Raw genomic sequence first — 24,785 nt, 5'->3', positions numbered from 1 at the left:
ACTTGATTCTCTGGGGAAACGGAAGCTAAAAAGATTGATGGACGCAACAGCCAATCACAGTCGAGCAAACTCGGGCTCTTTAACGCCTTGTGTGCACCGTGATGGGAAGGCGGGGAGGAGTTGCGCTCGTTTAGGCTGATTAGCAACAAACAGAAAGGTTGCGAGTTTAAAATGTGGATTCTTTGACCTCCAAGGTGGACTTTGTTGTCACCACGTCGGTATGAACTCTTCTCTGTGTTAACCTGGGGCTTGTTGACACGCTTTCAGGGGAGGCCGGGTGGCTATTTTGCAACCTTTTTTTTTAATTTTTTTATCGCACCAATAGCGAAGGCAACCTCGCTTTTAGGTCGTTGGAGGCGGCGATGGTGAGCTGATAGCTGCGTCATCATGTTGCTTCCGACTCGAGTTGACCGAAAGAAATCTCAAGTTAACGAAGCCGCCCGCGGTCATCCAGCTCCCAGGGCCACTCCCGACTACCGGAGGACGAGGCTGCCGGGGGGAGCTTGCTAACGTCCACGGCGGACTTTTTTACATCACTTGGCGCGATTCCTATCCTGGCTGCTTCCATTTAGTATCTCCACTCGGTGCTGAACATGTCCGTCGATGTCGCTTAATGCAGTTAAAAAGCCACAAAAAACAACATAAACTAAAGCCATATGAATATTTGATGTTTTGGACGAGAATGTTGTGAGAAGAAGTGATGCCCTCTATGACAGACAGGCTACAAATCAGGAGCCTGCAGTGTAATACTGATTGGCACTTTCGCCACTAACCTTTTTAAGACATTTTATTGTTCCTTTTCACTGCTCAGACAACCAATTTTAAAATTTAATGGTGTTTGGGTGAGTTTCGGGGGGATAGTTAGCAGCTGGCCTATCACATAGATCAAAGTTTCCTTCTATCAGGGTACAAAAGACACTCACTATGGCCGTAAAGGCGACGACCTGTCCCCCCAACCCTGAAACCGCTGCAAACTTCGAGTGGATCGACGGGCTGCTCTACCGAAAGAAGCTAGAAAGAGGCTACATAAACTACCGGGAGGTTTTGGATGAGAACCGGAGATTTGAAGCCATCGCCGCCTTCCACCGGCGACGACATAGGCAGCGTCACCTCTCCCTGGAGGAGACCTACAAATGCGTGGCTGAGAACTACTGGTGGGACGGTAAGATGATATTTCATGTTTAACTGTTTTTTTTTGTACACAAACCATTTAAGTGGATATCTTCAATGTCTTGGGAGAGTAGGAGCGATTGAAAGACCACACATCCCAACTGTTTGAGAGTTAAGTCGAGAAGCGCTAGCCACTGAGCTTAAAATCCCGAGCTGTCTTACCCACTGTCCAGCGCAGCTCTTAAGGTGTCGGGTATCGATGGTTTACACCAGTGTTTTTCAACCACTGTGCCGCGGCACACTAGTGTACCGTGAGATATTGTATGGTGTGCCGTGGGAGATTATGTAATTTCACCTAATGGTGTTTAAAAATATTTTTTGCAAACCAATAATCCGCAAATGTGCCGTTGTTGAGTGTCTGTGCTGTCTAGAGATCTGCAGAGTAACCGTGTAATACTCTTCCATATCAGTAGGTGGCAGCAGGTAGCAAATTGCTTTGTAGATGTCGGGAACATGGTTTGTCATGATCACAATTTGCAGACGACAGCGGGAGGCAGTGTGCAGGTAAAAAGGTATCTAATGCTTAAATCAAAAATAAACAAAAGGTAAGTGCTGCTAAGGAAAGGCATTGAAGCTTAGGGATGGCAAAACGAAGGGAAAACTGAACTGGCTGCAAAGTAAACAAAAACAGAAATGCTGGACGACCGCAAAGACTTACAGCGTGTGGAGAAGCAGACGGCGTCCACAAAGTACATCCGTACATGACATGACAATCAAGAACAAAATTGGAGCGCAAGACAAGAACTAAAACACTACACACAGGAAAACACCAAAAAACTAAAAATAAGTCACGGCGTGATGTGATAGGTCGTGACAGTACACCTACTTTCAGACAAGAGCTATAGTGATGCATGGTTGGCTATGGTTTGAATTCTTATCCAACAATTGCGAGAACAACTTTTTATTGTCAATATCGGCTGCTGAGTTTAATTTTTTAATGTTTCCTGCCGGTGGTGTGCCTCGAGATTCTTTCAATGAAAAAAATGTGCCTTGGCCCAGAAAAGGTTGAAAAACACTGGTTTACGCAACTATCTCATAGCCACACAAGCTGGTGTAACCCGCCTGGATACGCCCACTTTACACTGCCTTACGGATCAAACCTGAACCCAGAGATATATTCTGCGTTCCATTTGTATTGGGGAGTCAGAATTTCCCAGTTCCTGGTCAGAATTTCAACTGGAACGCCAGTAGAGGTCGGATTTATGACTCGGAAAGTCGGAGGATTCTCAAAGATGGCTGCTCTGGATGTAAACAATGATACTCGCTTATATAATATCCGTTATTTGCATTTCTGATTAGTTTTCGTTGCAGTAAATCACCCATATATAATGTGTTGTACGTTTATATATGGCAACGTCACTAATGTAAACTGCATTTATTTCATGTGGTATAGCAAAAGCGTCACAGCGTTTCCTCTTCAGCACCGTGTTTGAAAGTTGCAGAAAGAGTGCATATTTTCACATAAGTTGTTTATATTAAGACAAGGCAAGCGCAAAAATTGCTTTCCTGGATGTGGCCATCTTAATTTCCGACATCGTAACGGGAACGCTCTCCACTCTGGTGTGACGTCATTGCCAGCTATAGCTTTCCACTTTCGATGTAAATGGAACACAGCATGAGACTCCAGAGCGCTAGGGTAGCTGTTGGCTCGTTCAGGGCGAATCTTAAGGCGTCAGTGAGTAAGATTTACACACAGCCACATTAGCGGACATTCGTTAGTTACACTGGCACCTCCAGCTTGGGTCTTCTAACCCCTGATTTCCACAGGATGTGGAACAGCAGCAAAATATAGCCGCCACAGAATGGCACGGCCATCTGCTGTCCGCAATCCCCACCGCCGTTCTGTTGTGGCTCCGCTGTGCAGAAAAATAGCGCACAATTTTACAAGATTTCGCGAAATCGCGCCTAATGACGTGATAATATAAAGACAGCGGAAGGTCTCGAGCTTTGCTGTCCAACAATATCCATAGGCGAGCACGTCTGTGACGGCATTGACTGCGTAATTGTATGTTCATTTATTTTTCAGTAGTTTTTATCATAGTCTTTTCTTTTGGTTTCAAGGAACATGGTTTCATACCATTTGACTAGGTTTATAATGTTAAACTCTAACTAGTTTAGATATAATTATTTAATATGATTAAAATCAAAAGTAAGATTACTAATTCAGTGTAAATATTTGAGTGGGCCTTTGGCCCCTCAGTAGTGGAAACGTTGCTTGCCCACAGGGCAAAAAGGTTAGGAATCCCTGTTCTAACGGGATATCTGTGGCTGTCTGTGTCTCACCTTACCTGCGCTTGAAGGTAGACTTCCAGCCCACAGAACTCAAGGTTGGTTCTTCTGAGGGCATTTCAGAAAACATTCTGACCGCCCTTGTATCGCTTTGCCTTTCCTAATCAATGTCTGTAGGCTAGATTGCAACTAGAGCTGCAACTACCGACTAATTTGATAGTCAACGATTAGTTATACTAATCGGGTTAGGACATGTACACCTATTCAGTGGCTCTTAATTTTGCCATCGAATTGAGATATTTTTAGGCTTGTGCTGACTGTAAAGATGACAACTTTGTTTAGAATCAATCAATCAATCAATCAATGTTTATTTATATAGCCCTAAATCACAAGTGTCTCAAAGGGCTGTAGAAGCCACAACGACATCCTCGGTACAGAGCCCACATACGGGCAAGGAAAACTCACCCCAGTGGGACGTCAATGTGAATGACTATGAGAAACCTTGGAGAGGACCGCAAATGTGGGTAACCCCCCCCTCTAGGGGAGACCGAAAGCAATGGATGTCGAGTGGGTCTGACATAATATTGTGAAAGTCCAACACATCAGCGAAAGTCCAGTCCATAGTAGGGCCAGCAGGAACCATCCCGAGCGGAGACAGGTCAGCAGCGTAGAGATGTCCCCATCCAATGGACAGGCTAGCGGTCTACCCCGGGTTGGGAGCAGAGTAGAAAAGAAAAGAAAAGAAACGGCAGATCAACTGGTCTAAAAAGGGAGTCTATTTAAAGGCTAGAGTATACAAATTAGTTTTAAGATGAGACTTAAATGCTTCTACTGAGGTAGCATCTCTAACTTTTACCGGGAGGGCATTCCATAGTATTGGAGCCCGAATAGAAAACGCCTTATAGCCCGCAGACTTTTTTTGGGCTCTGGGAATCACTAATAAGCCGGAGTTCTTTGAACGCAGATTTCTTGCCGGGACATATGGTACAATACAATCGGCAAGATAGGCAGGAGCTTGACCGTGTAGTATTTTATACGTAAGTAGTACAACCTTAAAGTCGCATCTTAGGTGCACAGGAAGCCAGTGCAAGTGAGCCAGTATAGGCGTAATATGATCAAACTTTCTTGTTTTTGTCAAAAGTCTAGCAGCCGCATTTTGTACCATCTGTAATCTTTTAATGCTAGACATAGGGAGGCCCAAAAATAAAACGTTACAGTAATCGAGACTAGATGTAACGAACGCATGGATAATGATCTCAGCATCGCTTGTGGACAAAATGGAACGAATTTTAGCGATATTACGGCGATGAAAGAAGGCCGTTTTAGTAACACTCTTAATGTGTGACTCAAACGAGAGAGTTGGGTCGAAGATAATACCCAGATTCTTTACCGAGTCGCCTTGTTTAATTGTTTGGTTGTCAAATGTTAAGGTGGTATTATTAAATAGATGTCGGTGTTGAGCAGGACCGATAATCAGCATTTCCGTTTTCTTAGCGTTGAGTTGCAAAAAGTTAGCGGACATCCATTGTTTAATTTCGTTAAGACACGCCTCAAGCTGACTACAATCCGGCGTGTTGGTCAGCTTTAGGGGCATGTAGAGTTGGGTGTCATCAGCATAACAGTGAAAGCTAACACCGTATTTGCGTATGATGTCACCTAGCGGCAGCATGTAAATACTAAAGAGTGCAGGGCCAAGAACCGAACCCTGGGGAACTCCGCACGTTACCTTAACATAGTCCGAGGTCACATTGTTATGGGAGACACACTGCATCCTGTCAGTAAGATAAGAGTTAAACCAAGACAAGGCTAAGTCTGTCATCCCAATACGTGTTTTGATACGCTCTAATAAAATATTATGATCAACAGTATCGAAAGCGGCGCTAAGATCAAGAAGCAGCAACATAGATGAAGCATCAGAATCCATCGTTAGCAATAGATCATTAGTCATTTTTGCGAGGGCTGTCTCCGTAGAGTGATTTGCCCTGAAACCGGATTGAAAAGGTTCACAGAGATTGTTAGACGCTAAGTGTTCATTTAGCTGCTATGCGACAATTTTTTAGAGGATTTTCGAGATAAACAGAAGGTGGGACACTGGCCGGTAGTTTACCAAGAGATCAGGATCGAGGTTAGGTCTTTTGAGTAGAGGATGAATAACCGCTTTTTTGAATGCTAGGGGAACAGTGCCAGAGGAAAGTGATACATTTATGATATTTAACACTGATGGACCTAATAATACAAAAAGCTCCTTGATAAGTTTCCCAGGAATTGGGTCAAGTAAACATGTTTGTTTTGTCCCATTTACACATTTTGACAATTCCTCCAATGTTATTTCATCAAAGAGAGAGAAACTATTTTGGAGGGCGGTATCCGTCGTATATACAGTCGTATTTGTGTTAATAGAACCCAGTTGTAGCTGAGATGCATTGTCTTTAATCTCTTTTCTAATGACTTCAATTTTCTTATTAAAGAAATTCATAAAGTCATCTGCTGAGTGGGTGGAGCTACTGGGAGGAGTCCCTTGTTGGGTTAGCGATGCTACTGTACTAAACAAAAATTTAGGATCATTTTTGTTGAGGTGGATGAGATTTGAGTAATATTTAGCTTTAGCTGAGGTAAGCATGCGTTTATAAGTTATTAAACTATCACACCATGCTTGATGGAAAACCTCAAGTTTAGTCGCACGCCATTTGCGTTCCAGCTTTCTACATGATAATTTCTGGGCTTTAGTTTCTTCTGTAAACCATGAGGTACGCCTTTTAGGGGCCCTTTTTAGCTTTAGCGGTGCTACACTATCAATGGTGTCGCGCAGGCGTCGTTAAAATTGTTAGTGAGGTTATCAATAGAGCCCACATAATTTGGGAATGGTGCCATTACCGAAGGCAGTAGGTCAGTAAGAGTCGTCGTTGTGGCAGCATTAATGTTGCGGCTGCTATAGTAGTTATTATTATTATTAGTTTGTTGACAATGAGTCAGAACTTCGAATTTTATAAGGTAATGATCGGACATTACTTTAGTGTACGGGAGTATCGTAACTTTAGAGGTGGTGACACCCCTGACAAGCACTAGATCTATCGTATTACCGTTGCGATGCGTGGGTTCATTTATTATTTGTGTAAGACCACAGCTATCAATTATAGTCTGGAGCGCCAAGCATTGGAGGGTCCGATGGGGTATTCATATGGATATTAAAGTCCCCCATTATGATTATATTGTCGGCGTGCGTCACTAAATCAGCAACAAACTCTGAGAATTCACTGATGAAGTCCGAATAGGGCCCAGGGGGGCGGTAGATAACAGCCAGGTGGAGAGGCAGCGGTGTGACAAACCTCAAAGTGAGCACCTCAAACGAGTTATATTTATTATTTAGGTTAGGTGTAAAATTATAGTTTTCATTGTATCTTAGTGCGACACCCCCTCCCCTTTTAAGAGGTCGGGCAACATGTGTATTGGTATAGTTAGGAGGAGATGCCTCATTTAGCGCAAAAAAATCGTCTGGTTTGAGCCAGGTCTCGGCGAGACCAACGACGTCAAGTTTGTTGTCTCTAATGACTTCATTAACTAATAACGTTTTGGAAGATAATGATCTTATGTTTAAAAAGCCCATATTATAGGTAGTGGGCTGTTTTGAGGATTGTTTGTAGTAGCAATATTAATAATGTTGCATTTATTATGCGTAGTGCACTTTAAATAGTTTCGACCATATCTAGGAATTGATACGATGGGAATTGTCCGATTGTTTGCTAGATGTTGCGATAAACTGAACGCATCATAGTTAGCCAACTCAGTAGATTGCATGTCTGCCTCTGACACGGTCACAAAAGAAAAAACATTATGTGAGTTGTGTTTTATTCTAAGAGAATTGCTATGTGTGCAGGGGTTATCCAGCCTGGCGCCGGCTAGTTCTAGTTTAAATGGCTTCTTACCCGGAGACTCCACGCTTCTTTGGTTAGCTTTTCCCTTTGTTGTTAGCCCCGCTCGGCATCCCCGCTTCTGCTTCCGCTCACACCGCTTACGTCGTCTCCATCGGCGGTCACCGCTAGCACTTGACTCCGCTGCTACAAAGGCCGCTCGATGTAGCCCGTGAAGTATTCCCATGCTAGCGAGGAGGTCCACCGTACATGCATCTTTCAGTCTATAACGACCCGATCCATCCACATCCAGAATTGTCTGTCGGTCGTATGTGATCACAGTGTTCACGCTTTGAGCCAGCCATGAAATTGACAGAAATGACGGGTGATTTTTGCCAAATCGCTCTACACTCCCAAGAGCGTTAGCAAGCCGCAGCATAGCCATGCGCCGCCATCTTGTGAAATTTCTATTTATACTGTACTTGTGCTCTTTATTAAGCTGTTACAAAAATAACTACCGTATATGAAACTGTTGTACGTTTTAAAGCAAGGACAGGCAAAGTGCTGATAAAAATAAAGAATACATTTGTATGTAAACACAGAACAGTCAAAATTGCAGCAGTAAAAACAAACAAAACATTTATCAAGCTTCAACAAAAAAAATTTTTTTTGATGATGTTTAGAAAGATGCACACAGGTATGATGACAAATTTTAACTGGGATTTTGGCTAAAATTATACTATAACTATTTTTGTCACAACATTGTCCCTCTGTTGTTAGAGAGCGAGCTAACTATCTAACTAAAAGGCTGCTCTTTTATCCTACACTACAACGAGCTAATGCAGGGGTGGGCAATTAATTTTCACCGGGGGCCGCATAAGCAACCCGAGCACTGCTGGAGGGCCACACGACAATATTTCAATTAAATTTTGCTCAATATTATTTTTGATATACCATAAGATAAATAATAATGATGATAATAATTAATAATAATAATAATAATAATAATAATTTCATTTAACCTAACTTAACTTTATACAAAAGCAGATTGCTTTTTAAGGTCACTTTATCCTGCATTATCCAACATTTTTCCCCATCAGATTTGGACAACCATCTGTTGTTAAAAATAGTTTTTAATCATATCTATTCTATATTGTTTTTTATATTGGTTTTATATGTAATTGTTTTTTTCTTTTTATTCAGTCATTGGTGGAGCTAAGGATAATATTTGAATATTGTTTGTAATATTGTTGTGCAGCACTTTGGAAACATTTTGTTGTTTAAATGTGCTATATAAATAAAGTGGATTGGATTGTCACACCTGCCAGCGTGTCCCAACACGCATTTACCTCTGTGAACAAGTCATTACCTGTGGTTGTCTCTTTAATTGACTGCATCAGAGCTCTCATCCAAAGTTAGCGAAAAACAGTCCTGTCTCCGGGCATTATCAGCGCAACAAAGTCCAATAAGCACTCCTTAATAAACTCTCCGTCAGAAAACGCCTTACTTTTTCTGGCGCTTTTGTGAGAAATGACGAAACTTGTCCTGACGGCTGCATCTCTGGGGGTGTGAAATATGGCACAAAGTCCTTGTTGGGTTTGCAGTTTTACCATCAACGCATCAGCCTCCCTTGCGCGCGCTTCATCAGACACATCCCGGTATTTTCCCTCGTGTTTCTTCGTGTAGTGGCGATTAAAATGATATTTAAACACAGCAACCTGTGTACCACACATTAAGCACACGGCTTTACCATTAATTTATGTAAAGAAATACTTGGCAGTCCATCTCTTGTTGGAAACACGCCATTCCTCATCAACTTTTCTTTTTTTAGCGTCTCATCACTTGTCTCTATGCACCTTCCCTCACAGGTTCCCTCCGGACATACGGCATAAATAACACATTTCAAAATAAAAGCAGCACAGTTGTATTGCGCGCACAACATAGATGTTTTTTAAACTTTATTTTGTAATTTGTAATTGCGCCGTTCAATTCACTCACAATCGCACACGCGCATACGTCCACACGGAAGTAATACAAATAACGCTTTTCAAAACAAAAGCAGCACTGTTGTATTGCACACTCGACATAGATACTTTTTTAAATTTATTTTGTAATTTATGATTGGCCTCACGCGGGCCGGACAGGGATGCGCAAAGGGCCGGATGCGGCCCGCGGGCCGTACAATGCCCAGGTCTGAGCTAATGCAACAACATTTTGTTCTTATCTGTACTGTAAAGTTCAAATTTGAATGACAATAAAAGGAAGTCTAAGTCTAACTCTATCTTACCAAGGAAAGTCAGAGACTGCAACCTCCAGATATCCGACATGCCTCCACTTTAAATGCTCCTACAGCAATTTAAGAAACATTGCTATTTGCCAGACACTTCATTCGATCTGTTGCTGTAACCCCCATGGGTCACCTTTCTTAGCCATGGAAGTATACTTTCCAGGCTCTCAGCAGGGATTGTGCCCACCTATAGTATGTCTTGCATTTCCTGGGCAGACTAGTGAACCTCCACTCTCCGTGCCAATCATGGTTTACATTTCTTGGGCAAGAAACTCAAGTTAACTCTGATCTGTTCGTGTAATTCCAATAAATATTAAAGTTAATTTAAAGTAACAATGATTGTCACACACACACTAGGTGTGGTTTAGTGTGGTACAATTTGTCCTCTGCGTTTGACCCATCCCCTTGTTCACCCCCTGGGAGGTGAGGGGTGCAGTGGGCAGCAGCGGTGGCCGCGCCCGGGAATCATTTTTGGTGATTTAACCCCCAATTCCAACCCTTGATGCTGAGTGCCAAGCAGGGAGGTAATGGGTCCCATTTTTATACTCTTTGGTATGACTCGGTCGGGGTTTGAACTCTCAACCTACCGATCTCAGGGCGGACAGTCTAACCACTAGGCCACTGAGTAGGTTATATGTTCTGTTTGAGTCTACAGGAAAAAAATACACATTGTATTTGCTTCTGCCTCTTTGTATAAATGTTATCACTATCGTTGTCTTTGCAGGAATGTACTTTCACATCAGAGACTTTGTCCTGGGCTGTCCTGAGTGTAGGAGCCAGCAGAGAAAGAAGACGGAGGTGAGGCCTGGTTGCTGTTTGATTTGATTGATCTTTTTCTCCCTTCTCACACATTTTGATTTCACACTTGCTCGCGCTCATCCTCTCTTCCGCTTTGATGTCTGCGACAGCTCCGTTTTCACACTTCATTCCCATAATGTAGTGTTTTTAATATGATCACCTGCCTCTTCTTGAAAATCATAGGAGCTAGGTAGCAGAGGATGCGTCACAAAGACGATGGCGACGCACTGCTCTGACATGCTCAGCAAGCTGAAGAGTCAGCGGGAGGCGGGGATGTTCTGTGACATCACTCTGCGCACTAGCGGGCAATCCTACGCCGCACACAAAGCTGTCCTGGCAGCCGTCAGCGATCACTTCCAGGAAGTCTTTGCAGGGATGGACTCGAACATGAAAGGAGACCTAGATCTCACTGGTAAGACACAACAAATCGTCACTGTTTTTATTTACAATAATGTACAGGGACATACAGTCTTTGCTAGACTTCAGGGTAGTCAGTGTACAGCTTTTATAGCAGTGTAGATTTACCATCCACTTTAAGTGAGTCATCACACAGCCATTATTTGGTAAATGGCTGTTGCACAACATTTCCAAATTGTGTCCTTAGTTTGAAGATTTTAAGCACAATTATTAGTGGTATTCACTAGAACCGCACAGGTTGTTGCACGACTTTATGGCTTCAACAATGAACCAACTAAATCTTAACGCTTAAATTGATCATCAGAATCAGAAGTACTTTATTAATCCCCGAGGGGAAATTAAGATTTTCAGCACAATCCCATTCAAGAGCAGACAAACATTACAGGGAGACAGAACAGGATCGCTGACGGGTCTGCCAACTTCCGGTGGCCCTTACAAAAAAGGTGAGAAACAGGTAAACGCTGGGGAGTCTAAGTCTGGGCCCCTGGAGAGGGGGTCCAGACTGAGGCCAAGGAAAAAAAAACCCTCATATCTATAGCACACACAAACATGTGTGTAAGAGGGAAACATCAAAGAACACAAAGGACATTAAAGACATTAAAAGAGCACAGCTGATGCAACCAGCTGCCACTCCAGCAGTGCCACTTCTACACACAGCCACAAAAGTAAATAAAACAAAAAGATCAACCAATAATATACACTGCGCACACACGATTGCACCATGCATAAAAAAGCAACCAAACAAAAACATAATTTCAACAACCATATACACTGTGGTGGCCTCTACTGAGTTCCACGCCATTGTCCGCTGGGGTGGGGAGAGCATGACCAGAGACAGGAGCAGACCCAAGAAAGCAATCAAGAAAGCCGATTCCACCCTCGGCCGGCCGCCCACCAACTCTCGGCCAGTGTCCAGTCCGCATGGATGAGCGAGGATGCGTCCAAGGAGACCGAGGCGTCCGATACCTGCTCATTCAGCCAAGACACCGTGAAGCCCGTTCGTGCCGGCACCCAGCGCCAGCTCCGCAGCCCTGTCTCTTCATCCGCATCTCCTCTTCTCCAGTTTCTCCAAATGGACTCTGGTGTGGCAGAGACCCAGCAGCTGGTCTACATGGCCAAAAGGCTCCAGGGAGGCAGATCCAGAAGTTCACAAAAAAGCACAGCAGAAGTCACGAAAGTGCCACCCCTTGTCACACAATCCCAAAGGGTCCCGAACCAAAAGGCATAAAAAAAAGACATGAAAACAAGAGGGAAACACCAGGAACACAAAAGGATGACACAAGAGCACAGAGCTCCTGCCACCAGCAGCCACTACAGCGGCGCCGTCTTGGGAAAAAAAAAGATTACATTAAAGATTAGAAGAAAACTGTGATTTGTACGTTTAATGATTGTAACTAATACAAGTTTATCAAATCTGGACTACATAGAGTACCTGGAACTTTGTATATGCGGACATAATTTGTGCAAGACCGCTGCAGTAGAGTGCACATGAGAGCGGTGCTGTTTCGGTGCCGTGATTTGTGTGGTGGAGAACAGCTTAGAGCATTGTTTCTTAACCATAAGCCCATTTTTGGGCAGGTGTCGGCAACCCAAAATGTTCTAAAAGACATTTTGGACATAAAATACAAAAAAAATATGTCTGGAGCCGCAAGAAATTAAAAGCCTTATATAAGTGTTATAATGAAGGCAACACATGATGTAAGTGTCTATATAGGCTGTATTAGCCTATTATCAAAATTACTATGTGTCTGTCCCAGGCTGACGCAAATCTTCGTTTACAGAAATGTTGACATTTAATATTTTACACATTTTTGCAACATTGGAAAACATTAGGAAAATGGAGGCTTCTCAGAGAGTGAGAACACTCCTGGAAATTACTGGCTTAGAATGGCCAAAGGTATAGATGTGTGTGTGTGCAAGTTAAAGGAAACGGCAGGCTGTTTTCTTTTAATGGATTTATTACAATCTTTGCAAGCTGGGTAATGTAAATAGACAGAGGACATAAGTAGATGAAATTAAATGAGCTCAAATATACCTGCAAATGAGGCATAATGATGCAATAAGTACATACAGCCAGTCTAAATAACATGTTAGCAATCGATTAGCTGTCAGCCATGCAGTGACCAAATATGCTTGATTAGCACTCCAACAAGTCAATTATCAACAAAGCTCACCTTTGTGCATTCACGCACAGCATAAAATGTTTGGTGGACAAAATGAGACAAACAGTGGCACAAAGCACGTCTTACTGTGGCAACGTCGGAGAAAGTTATACATGTAAACAAACTATGGTGAGTTCAAGGACCGCCGCAGCTGTACTCTGTTGTAATACACTTTTACACCACTTGTGGCAGTAATGACAAGATCAAGCAAACCGAAGTCTGGAGCGCAAACGTTACGACTAAAGCGGGGAAGCTTTATTTTCCTTTGCACTTTAATTTTATTGACAGTTTAGTTAAGAAGCATATTAATTATCAATTTAGTTGACTTTTTTATGAAAAGCATGATTCATTTTTCATCAGTTATTTGACGCAGTATATTTGGTTAGGACTTATTCTTCTAATTAGCTTAACCTAAGCCTAAATTTTTATGTTAAATGAATAATAATCTTTGTGATTAACACATGGTTTATTATCATTTGACAAGGTTCTAAACTAAAAGTAGGTTACATATGATTATTGAATACGATTCATTAAAATCAAGAGGCAGATTACTAATTCCGTCTTTACATTTGATTAGTCCCTAATCCCCTCTGTAGTCAAAAAGTTGGGCCCCAAGGTCAAAAAGCTTAAAGAACCCATGGCTTAGGGGTATTTCAATTTTTTTTTTTTTATCAATGCACACATGCAATTTCAATGTTGATGATGTGTATTTATTAAAGAAAAAATTAAGGTTATGGCAAATACATTTTTATTTTATTTTAACTAGTTTCCCTAAAAGACGCTTTGAGGTTATGTACTTTATATCCTATTAATCGAACAAACTAATCAATATATTACTGAATTAATCGATAGCTGCAGCCCTACTGGAGTCTTCTTCCACACCCTCATGATGACATCACTGCTTGAACTAGTGGATGTTAGACACACCTTCCGCTCCTCTGCCTTCCTTCCTTCTGCTTGAAGATGTCCCACAAGTACTCAATGGGGTTCAGGTCTGGAGGTTTCATACTTGGTCTCTCCATCACTTACATTTTCAGTTTCCACAGCAAGGCACCTGTCATCTTGGATTCTCATCATGTAGGACAACTGCCATGTGGCTCAGGTTTTGCTTCATATTATCACAGTACATGTTGGAACTCATTTTCCACTCAATGAACCACAGTTCGCCCAACACTCATGCAGTCCTAGATGATGACACTATCACCAGCATGATTAACTGTGGGCAAGACAATATCAAGCTACTCACTTGTGTTGCCAGCTCTTTCAACAATAATGGGTGTGTGTTTAGATAAATGACACTATACAATCTACACACTGACTACTCTATAAAGAATATTCAAGGGAATTTCCTAAAGAATTGTCCCTTGAGAAGACATATTGTGATATAGATGGTTGCTGTAATGAAATGAATTGCAGTGTTTCCCAAAGGACTGACGGCGTGGGGTAATCATCTCATTTACATAAATGACAGTGACACACAACTCAGTGTTTTTGTGTGGACGGGTAAAGTTGAGCTTTTGTATTTAGTGTTATAAGAAATGTGTGATATATACCAGTTTTTTAAAACCTTATTAAACAGCGGAACATGAAGTTATTGAAGAGGTAGATGTTTGTGCGTGCGTCTTGCGCATGGGCAATTTATGTCCACTGGTATGTCCGTTCATCCAGCTGTTACACAGCGACACGGACAAAAAGCCAGGCTTGATTGTATCATTTGTAGTAAAATGCTACTATGCTGCAGTGCACAAGATCTGCCAGAAAAGCTTTAATGTGCTTTAATGTTCACTTTCGGGAAGTTTGCAAGGTATGAGGTCATAAAGGAGAGGAAGTTGGAAGTTGTTCGATGTCCTTGCTTGTATTGTCCATCTTTTGGTTCCCTTCACTATGTACACTGAAGCCTTCGTTTCGCTATCTTTCTCACTGATCAATCTTAACTAAAGTTACTGTCCCCTCCACTCAGGCTTCAGCGAGGAGAGCCTTTTGTCACTGCTGGATTTCTCCTACTCCTCCACTCTGTGTGTTCCCTGGAAGGACCTCCCTGAAGTCATCACCATGGCTCGCCACCTTGGCATGTGGCCTGCCGTGGACGCCTGCTCTGCTCTCATGAAGGAGCACGAACACGTAGTTCATCCTAACCAGAATTTAACAATAAACTACGGCGCCGTTTGCAATCTGCGCCATCGCCAGCAGACAGAAGCCAAAAGAAAAAAGGTTATGGATTTAGAGGAAAACGATGGTTTTAAACTAACGCTGGATACATCAGACGAGTCTGTTGAAGGGAGTCCTCGCAGCAATTTGCGTAGAACGCCTAATTTGAGAGGTCATAATGGTCTCCCTGTGAGTCCCTCACACAGAATGAAGCTTATGGACTTTAAATCTCCCTCATCCAAGAAGTCAGCTACGTCCAAAAGTATGGTTACCACGCCACAGTCAAAGAATTACTCACCCATATCGCCATCGAACACCCGTCTTCTCCGTTCAAGTCCTGGTGCTGCTCAGAAAGTTCAACGATTGCTGTCAATGCCGGAAAGCTCTCAACGAATCAAAAAGATTCACTCCATTCCGCAGATGTCATGCACCCCTAGATCCAGGTCCAGTCCGGTTTGTAGCCCAGTTAGAGTGAAGCAGGAAGCGCAAGAGGTGGGAGAGGATGAGGAGGATTATGCCAGAGCACAGGAGAAGTACAAGCTGATGAATGTACTCGGCCTGCAGAGGACCGCCCTCCTCCCCAGACCGGAAGATCTGATTGGTTGGAGGCAGAAGAAACGACTCAGGAAGCTTAAAGCCAACAACTACTCGCTGACCAAGCGACGCAAACCCCGCTGTGCACCACCAGCGTTACCTTTTGGACCTGTGACACTGTCACTTCCCCTCTGCAACCCTGTTAACAGTCTCCTCCTCAATAGGGTGGGCAAGACCAAGTCGGGTGGTCCACCCATTATGGAAATAATAACAAAGAGGCAAAAGCCGAATATACAAATACCTCCCAGCGACCGGAGAATGCGGAGTCAAGGTGTCCTACCAGATGTGTTCCAACCTGGCTTCAGGGGGAGAGAACTCAGGCGGTCTTTGCGGTGCGGTGGCGGTGTCCATTCTCCTGTCCAGCAGTCTCAGCGGCTCAATTCCAACAAAACTTCAGTGAAAAACACAGTCAGGATCAAATCAGAACCAGCTGAATACTCTATCTCAGGTCTCTCTCTCGTATCAAACAATCAACATGTTGGCACACCTCGTAGATCCACACCCCCTCAGACGACAAAGGCCAGGAATAAGGACATTGTCAGGCCAGTCAATACGCCACGCTACAACAGCAGCCGGAAGCCCAGACGGGGCAGCGTGAGAGAAGCGGAGGTGCAAAGTAGGCCCAGCAAGGGGCCAAGGAATGAGGTGGACACAAGGACAACAGTCATGGATAATCAACCTGGTGGGTTCCAGTTCTCAGAGCACTCTCCTCCACCGGCTGTCCACGGCCACCCTTTGTACAAAGTCATCAAAGAGGAGCCAGCAGATCCAGTTCCAGTTGGCGTACCTTCCCCAGAACCTTCATCTCCAGACCTAGGCAAGCGCCAGAGCAAACCCCCCATCAAACTACTGGACTCTGGCTTCCTGTTCAGCTTCTGTCGGCCGTCCGGAGTCCCCATGGCGGGGATGAAGAAAGAGGAAGAGAGTGTGGATATCTGTTTGACGCGCTCCGTGTCACAAGTCGGTGAGAAACTTGGAGCCAGCCCCAGGGCATTGAGAGCCAGAGGACCTCCATCTACCATGGCGGTGGTGAAGAGGGAGGAGGAGGAGAGGCGTGTGAGCCAAAGCCGGGTTCAGAGACCGAGGTCCAGCTCCAGAAACAACACTGTACCTCTGGCCAGTTCCAGGAGGGCAAAGGCTGCACTCATCATACCTAAGGTAGATTGCTAGAAGGGGAGCAGCTACCTTCTTAAGTTGTTTTTCACTTCATGCTCACAATCTCTCATGTCTTCAAACCCACCAGAAAGAGCCTAAAGCCCACAATGTGAGCAACAGGGGCTGTGTCGTGATGGACTCCTCCGTTCATCGGGCAAGGCTAAAGCAGCTGAGGGGGCCACGCAGCCAGGCACCAAAAGTCCCAAAAGCGGCACACGCCTGCCTGCAATGTGCCGCTTCCTACAGGGACTGCGATGCTCTCATCATGCATCGCCTCAGGCACGTTCAGGGAAAGCACTGGCCGTGTCCGGTAAGTGCTAACTTCCACCATCTCCTCTAATCACCGCAAAGCTTGGACACGGTGCACCCACAGCTCAGCATCTCTCGCCACCCTTTTTTAATTAATCACTTATTTTTAAAATTTTATTAGGAATGCTAACATGTAGCCTAACTGCCATTTGACTACATTTCATTGACTGATTATAGTCCAATTAAAAAAATCAATGCATACATTGATTATTTTATTTTCATTTGTTGTACAGATGGGAGACTTTCTTTGAATGTTCTGTTTCCATGCCAGTGAATTGTTATTGAACAGAATAATGCTGCCTTGGTGTGTGAGAATGTAGCACAACTTCCCATAGCAGATGTTCTGTGGTTGACGTAACACCGCAAACCAGTTGAGAATGAATCAACAGCGCCTCTGCTGTTTGCAGTCAAGTATTGCACTGCGAGACATGATCAATCAGGTTCAGTTCAGCACAATCAACAGAATCCGTTAAGTAATTTGACATTCACTTGTCGAGGGTCCACAATTTTGAACACGCATTACTGGTGTGTTTCACCCAAAGTTTTATTTTTTTGTACCACCTAGTCCTTTGCCTTACCCTTCCTGTGCTTTGAAGCTTTGTAGTAAGACCTTCTTTCGACTGAAGAATGTACGGAGCCACATCCGAACCCACGATCCCAAGTTGTACAAATGCAGGAACTGCATTATCGCAGGTTCCTGAGGCGGCGTCATCAGCAACACCGTGTGCATAAGCGCCAAATATGAGGTGAGTGGAATTAGTCATAGTTTTTCGGTCATTTGTCAATCATCCAGGGAAAGACACTAAGGTGTGCTAAACACAGGTTTATTTTATTTGGACCGCATTGTAATTTAGCATGTTTGTAGCAACACTAAAGATGGGTCAAAATGTCATTCAAAAGACAAGTTGGAACTTGCATATACTTACATATACTTTTTTTAGGCCTGAGCTGATACTCAGTCAAGCATTTAATGAAAATCAAATCTAACTTCGCTGGCGTCGGCAAATTACTATGTCTGTGTGTTTGTTTTCTTTGTTTCTTGCTTCAAAACAGGGTGGAAGAGGGTTCACTGTGCTTAGAGCGTTTATTTGATCGCAGAATTACAAAACCCAAAACCAGTGAAGTTGGCGGGTTGTGTAAACCGTAAATAAAAACAGAATACAATAATTTGCAAATTCTTTTCAACTTATATTCAATTGAAAAGACTGCAAAGACAAGAAATGTAACGTTCGAACTGAGGAATTTAATTTTTTTTGCAAGTCATTAATTTCGAATTTAAAAATAGTTGGCACAGCGGCATTTTTACCACTGTGTTGCATGGTCTTTCCTTTTAACAACACTCACACAGTAAACATTTGGGAACTGAGGAGAAAAATCTTTGAAGCTTTTCAGGTGGAATTTTTTTCCATTCTTGCTTGATGTAGAGCTTAAGTTGTTCAACAGTCCAGGGTGTCCATTGTGGTATTTTACGCTTCATAATGTGCACACATTTTCAATGGGAGACAGGTTTGGACTACAGGCAGGCCAGTCTAGTACCCGCACTCTTTTACTACGAAGCCACACTGTTGTATGTAACACGTGCAGATTGTGGCTTGGCATTGTCTTGCTGAAATAGGCAGGGGCGTCCATGAAAAAGACGTTACTTGGATGGCAATATATGTTGCTGCAAAACCTGTATGTACCTTTCAGCGTTAATGGTGCCTTCACAGATGTGTAAGTTACCCATGTCTTGGGCACTAATACACCCCCATAACATTCACAGATGCTGGCTTTTCAACTTTGCGTCTATAACAGTCTGGATAGTTCTTTTCCTCTTTGGCCTGGAGGACACGATGTCCACAGTTTCCAAAAAAAACAATTTGAAATGTGGACTCGTCAGACCACACAACACTTTTACACTTTGCATCAGTCCATCTTAGATGATCTCGGGCACAGCGAAGCCAGCAGCGTTTCTGGGTGTTGTCGATAAATGGCTTTCGCTTTGCATAGTAGAATTTTAACTTGCACTTACAGATGCAAAGGCTGTAAGTGCAAGTTGGGATCAAAGGTCACGGCCTTGCCGCTTACATGCAGTTCAGATTCTCTGAACCTTTTGATGATATTACAGGCCGTAGATGGTGAAATCCCTAAATTCCTTGCGATAGGTCGTTGAGAAATGTTGTTCTTAAACTGTTCAACAATTTGCTCACGCATTTGTTCACAAAGTGGTGACCCTCGTCCCATCCTTGTTTGAGAATGACTGAGCATTTCATGGAAGCTGCCTTTATACCCAATCATGGCACCCACCTGTTCCCAATTAGCCTGTTGACCTGTGGGATATTCCAAATAAGTGTTTGATGAGCATTACTCAACTTTCTCAGTCTTTTTTGCCACTTGTGCCAGCTTTTTTGAAACATGTTGCAGGCATCAAATTCCAAATGAGCTAATATTTGCAAAAAATAACAGTTCGAACATTAGGTATCTTATCTTTGCAGTCTATTCAATTGAATATAGGTTGAAAAGGATTTGCAAATCATTGCATTCTGTTTTTATTTACGATTTAGACAACGTGCCAACTTTACTGGTTTTGGGTTTTGTAAATGAAGAGTGAACCCTCTTGTCAGTCATCCACAATCTTTGTTTCTGTGGGTGGAGGCTAGCTTACACACACTGGATGCACGGACAGAGCCTCGCTAGTCGCGACTCGCTAGTGATAAGCGCCGCAAGCTAGCACAAATTAAACCAAATGAGAGGGATGAGCCCATCAAGACGGACAAATGGGCCAGAATGCTGGACTTGTTAGAAAAAAAGACAACAAAACTACCTGACCCAGTGTTTCTGGTTGTCTGCGTTAGCGCTTATAATTACAATGTCACTAATACTTGGGTAATATTCAAGTCACGAAATGCAAATGGAGTATTGTTGGTGCTTTTTGGATGTTTTTAAAAAAAAAAAAAGGATTTATAGGCGGAATAGAAGATCGGCTATTGGCTCTCCTGTAAGCAGACTTTTATTTACGAGTTAGAATGTATTAAAAAAAAAAAAACGTCTGTCATTTCTTTCATAATGATTGTGAACGATAGGCAAAATTACAAAAAAAGTGCAGTTCCCCTTTAAGAGTAGTCAGTGTGCAGCTCCAGCTTGTATAGAAGCTTAAATTTACGATCCGCCAAATGTCAAACGCAAGTGACTACGCCTCATAGGGAACATGTCCAAATTGTGAATATTTAGTTACCATTGCTATCTAGCACTGCCTTAATGCTCTTGCTGCACAGGTTAGTCCTCTGCATCATCACTGGTGGATGTTCTCCACCTTGCTCATCCAACTTTTTCCTTCCCTCACCCCGCCCCTATTCAATTGAGTTTAGGTCAAGAGGTGACAGACTTGACAATTTCATCACCTTAAGCCTTCTCAGAAAGGCACTTGTCATGTTGAAGCGTGCGTTTGTGCGCCTATCATGCTGGACAACTGCCATGTGGTCCAGTTTCTGCTTCACAATGTCACAGAATTTTAAAATAAATGTTTCCCTAAATAAACCACAGCAGCTCTCATGCAGCCCCATACTATGGCCACCACCATGCTTCACACCATCACTGATGTTGCCAACTATTTAGACATTAATGGCTCTTTGTTGACTTGTTTTCATTGGATTCCAAATTACGAGATGTGCACTGACTACTCCAAAGCAGTGACTCAATAGATGAGATGATCTGGAAATCTACAAAATGAAATAATTGGCTTCTTTCATACGTCTTTTTTGTGTTTAGAGTCCGACGTGACCAAGCGGGGGAAGAGGAAGTCACATGATCGATCCGAAGCTTGTACATAAAAGGATCCGTCATGAACACAAGCACAACGGTCTGTGAAGAAGGAGTGACTGCGATTTGATTTCTAATCCAATAGCGGTTGGTTCTCAAAAAAGATATTTAAGAAACCAAACCGAGGTCGCTGTGTCCGTTTCCCAAAAAAAAAAAAAAGTTCAGACTTGAACGTTACACTCAGGGGGCGGGGAATGTGACGCCACCTTGATCTCACACACACATACAGTACATGCATACACACACATACACACGTCATGTTTGTGTATAAAAATGAAAAAGGTAATTGTTTTAACTGTTATAGCGCTACATACTTGTCATCAATCCTATTTGTATAGTTATAATTTGGAGTGCACTTATATATTTACCCTATTTGTAAACCTAAGAGCTGGTGATGAATTTGGAAGGTTCGGGGAGGGGTTGGGACGTCCGCAATGGTTAATACTTGAAGTGATGCAAGCGTCTGGAGGGAATACTTGAAACCTTGAAAGGTGGGGGATTGGGACGGTCCTTTGGGTGTTTCATTAGGTCTTTTGTCCGTTTAGGTGTTCTTAACTTCTTTATGACTTCAGTCGGCGCCGCCGCCTTCCTTGGTTGTGAACTACTTACATAATCCATGCATTGGGACTGTTAACAACGCTGCATGTGCATTTGTTTTCTTTGCAACATGACCGTGTCCACACAGGAGTTTTAGCCAACCATTTTACCACCTTTATAATTCAAGACGTTTTATTTAGGACTTCCCTCCTCCTGAATAAATGCAATGTGCACATAGAGATGTTTATGGTTCACAAATTGATTTGCAAAAATCTTTGCTGTCCAAAAGACAGAATAAATCAATTTTGGATTTTTATATTGTTGCTTTAATTACCTAACCTCGTATACTTCACATGTGCTGTCTCTATTGCGTGAGACAGATTTATATTTGACGGATATTTAACGGGGTTCTGTTCAAAATAAATGCACATACATTTAGATGACTAAGAGTATTTATGTAAAATGAGATGGACTTGTGGTTTGGACTTGTCCCAATTAGCAAACATTTTATTGTCTTGGAGGTTCTGAAATGGAACAATTTTTAAATACATTGCTGTGCTTCTGTGGCTGGTTCAAATTTTATCAATAAATCTATAAATTAATATCAACTGTATTAAAAATCTGCTTTTTTATTTCGTAAGATTACTAATTCTTCAGTGCTTCCGGAAAACTTCACTTTTTCCATATTATGTTACAGCCTTATTCCAAAATGTAATATAATTTTTGTCCTCAAAATTCTACACATAATACCCCATAATGACAATGTTTTTAAGATTTTTGCAGATTCATTAAAAATGAAAAAACTAAGAAATCACATATATATATATATATATATATATATATATATATATATATATATATATATATATATATATATATATATATATATATATATATATATATATAATTGACAGCCTTTGCCGTGAAGCTCAAATATCAGATCAGGTGCATCCTATTTCCATCTGATCATCTTTGAGATGTTTCTAAAGCCTAATTGGAGTCCACCTGTGGTAAATTCAGTTGATCAAACATGATTTGGAAAGGCACACAACTGTCTATATATAAGGTCCCACACTTGACAGTGCATGGCAGAGCACAAACCAAGAATAAAGTCGAAGGAATTGTCTGTAGACCTTCGATATAGGATAGCTTTGTGGTACAAATCTGGGGAAAGGTACACTACCGTTCAAAAGTTTGGGGTCACCCAAACAATTTTGTGGAATAGCCTTCATTTCTAAGAACAAGAATAGACTGTCAAGTTTCAGATGAAAGTTCTCTTTTTCTGGCCATTTTGAGCGTTTAATTGACCCCACAAATGTGATGCTCCAGAAACTCAATCTGCTCAAAGGAAGGTCAGTTTTGTAGCTTCTGTAACGAGCTAAACTGTTTTCAAATGTGTGAACATGATTGCACAAGGGTTTTCTAATCATCAATTAGCCTTCTGAGCCAATGAGCAAACACATTGTACCATTAGAACACTGGAGTGATAGTTGCTGGAAATGGGCCTCTATACACCTATGTAGATATTGCACCAAAAACCAGACATTTGCAGCTAGAATAGTAATTTACCACATTAGCAATGTATAGAGTGTATTTCTTTAAAGTTAAGACTAGTTTAAAGTTATCTTCATTGAAAAGTACAGTGCTTTTCCTTCAAAAATAAGGACATTTCAATGTGACCCCAAACTTTTGAACGGTAGTGTACATAAAATGACCTGCTGTCTTGAAGATCCCATTGAGCACAGTGACCTCCATCACCTGTCAATGGAATATGTTTAAAACCATCAGGACTCTTCCTAGAGCTGACCAGCTGTCTGAACTGAGCAATCAGGGGAGAAAGACCCAAGTCAGGAAGGTGACCAAGAACCGAATGGTCACTCTGTCACAGCTACAACAGCATTCTTTTGTGGAGAAAGGAGAGAACCTTCCAGAAAAAAGCCATCTCTGCAGCAATCCACCAATCAGGCCTGTATGGTAGAGGGCCCAGATGGAAGCCATTCCTTCGTGAAAAACACATGGCAGCCTGCCTGGAATTTGCCAAAATGCACCTGAAAGACTCAGACCACGAGAAACAAAATTCTCTGGTCTGATGAGACAAAGATTAAACTCTGATGTGAATTGCAGCCATCATGTTTGAAGGAATCGAGGCACCGCTCCTCACCAGGCCAATACCTTCCCAACAGTGAAGCATGGCGGTGGCAGCATCATGCTGTGGGGATGGTTTTCAGCAGTAGAATCTTGGGAGACTTTGATGAAAACCTGCTCCAGAGTCCTTTGTTAACTCAAACTGGGGCGACGGTTCATCTTACAGCAGGACGATCCGAAGCACAAAGCCAAGATATCAAAGGAATGGCTTCAGGTCAACTATTTAAATGTTCTTGAGTGGCCCAGACTTGAATCTGATCGAACATCTCAGGAGAGGTCTGAAAATGGCTGTGCAGCGAAGCTTCCCATCCAATCTGCAGCTTGAGAGGTGCTGCAAAGAGGAATGGGCGAAACTGCCCAAAGACTTTTTAGGCTTTAGTCTTCAGAAAGACTTTAGGCTGTAATTGCTGCCAAATGTGGATCAACAACATATTGAGCAACTACTTTCAATACTTATGTACATGTGATTTCTTAGTTTTTTGTTTTTAATACATTTCGTAAAGCTCTAAAAAACGTTTTCACATTGTCATTATGGGGTATTGTATTTAGAATTTTGAGGACAAAAAATAATTTATTTCAATTTGGAATAAGGCTGTAAAATAAAATGTGGGGGAAGTGAAGCGCTGTGAATACGTTCCAGATGCACTGTATGAACACAATGTGTATTACTGATGTGCTGTACAACTGCCTCATATTTATAATATTTTGCTTCTATATACTCATACCCAACAACTAAAATATGAAAGCCTGTTTCTGAAATTAAATGAAAAAATATCCCCATGGTAAATCCTAATTATGAGATTAAAAAATTATTATGAGAAATAGAAATTCTGAGATGAAATCTTAATTATGTGATAAAATAGTCAAAATTGTAAAGCCCATCGACATTATTAGATAGGAAATTTAAATTATTAGATTTATCCAAAGTGTAAAACAAACAAAAAAATCGAAATTAGATTAAATCTCCTGTATTTGTTAAAATCTGTGCTATTACAATCTGTATTATGAGATGAAAAACATTCTAATTTGATTTAAAATTTTGACATGAAAAGTAGAAATCTATATTTGTAGAACTTATGAGATACAAAGTTATAATTATGAGATTCAAACTACGCATGTGCTGCAGTGGTGCCGTCTTCGCCCCAAAGTATGCCATGATCTCATTTGTATGACTCTTATTTACTTTTT

At 42.1% G+C, this 24,785-nt stretch overlaps 1 protein-coding gene across 1 annotated transcript; it reads left to right on the top strand.

The window, feature by feature from the left end:
- Positions 1 to 90: 90 nt before the first annotated feature.
- Positions 91 to 22,060, top strand: si:dkey-229b18.3 (zinc finger and BTB domain-containing protein 11). Its single transcript, XM_062069079.1, has 7 exons — positions 91 to 1,162; positions 10,259 to 10,332; positions 10,516 to 10,744; positions 14,872 to 16,811; positions 16,897 to 17,118; positions 17,714 to 17,863; positions 20,865 to 22,060. Exons 1-6 carry the CDS (start codon positions 925 to 927, stop codon positions 17,816 to 17,818), a joined length of 2,808 nt encoding a protein of 935 aa, XP_061925063.1. The 5' UTR covers positions 91 to 924; the 3' UTR covers positions 17,819 to 17,863; positions 20,865 to 22,060.
- The last annotated feature ends 2,725 nt before the right edge of the window (positions 22,061 to 24,785 follow it).

Source organism: Entelurus aequoreus, linkage group LG14 (assembly GCF_033978785.1).
Source record: "Entelurus aequoreus isolate RoL-2023_Sb linkage group LG14, RoL_Eaeq_v1.1, whole genome shotgun sequence".
Taxonomy (NCBI): domain Eukaryota; kingdom Metazoa; phylum Chordata; class Actinopteri; order Syngnathiformes; family Syngnathidae; genus Entelurus; species Entelurus aequoreus.
The sequence above is the reverse complement of the archived record's forward strand: the minus strand, read 5'-3'. Positions and strand labels throughout refer to the sequence as shown.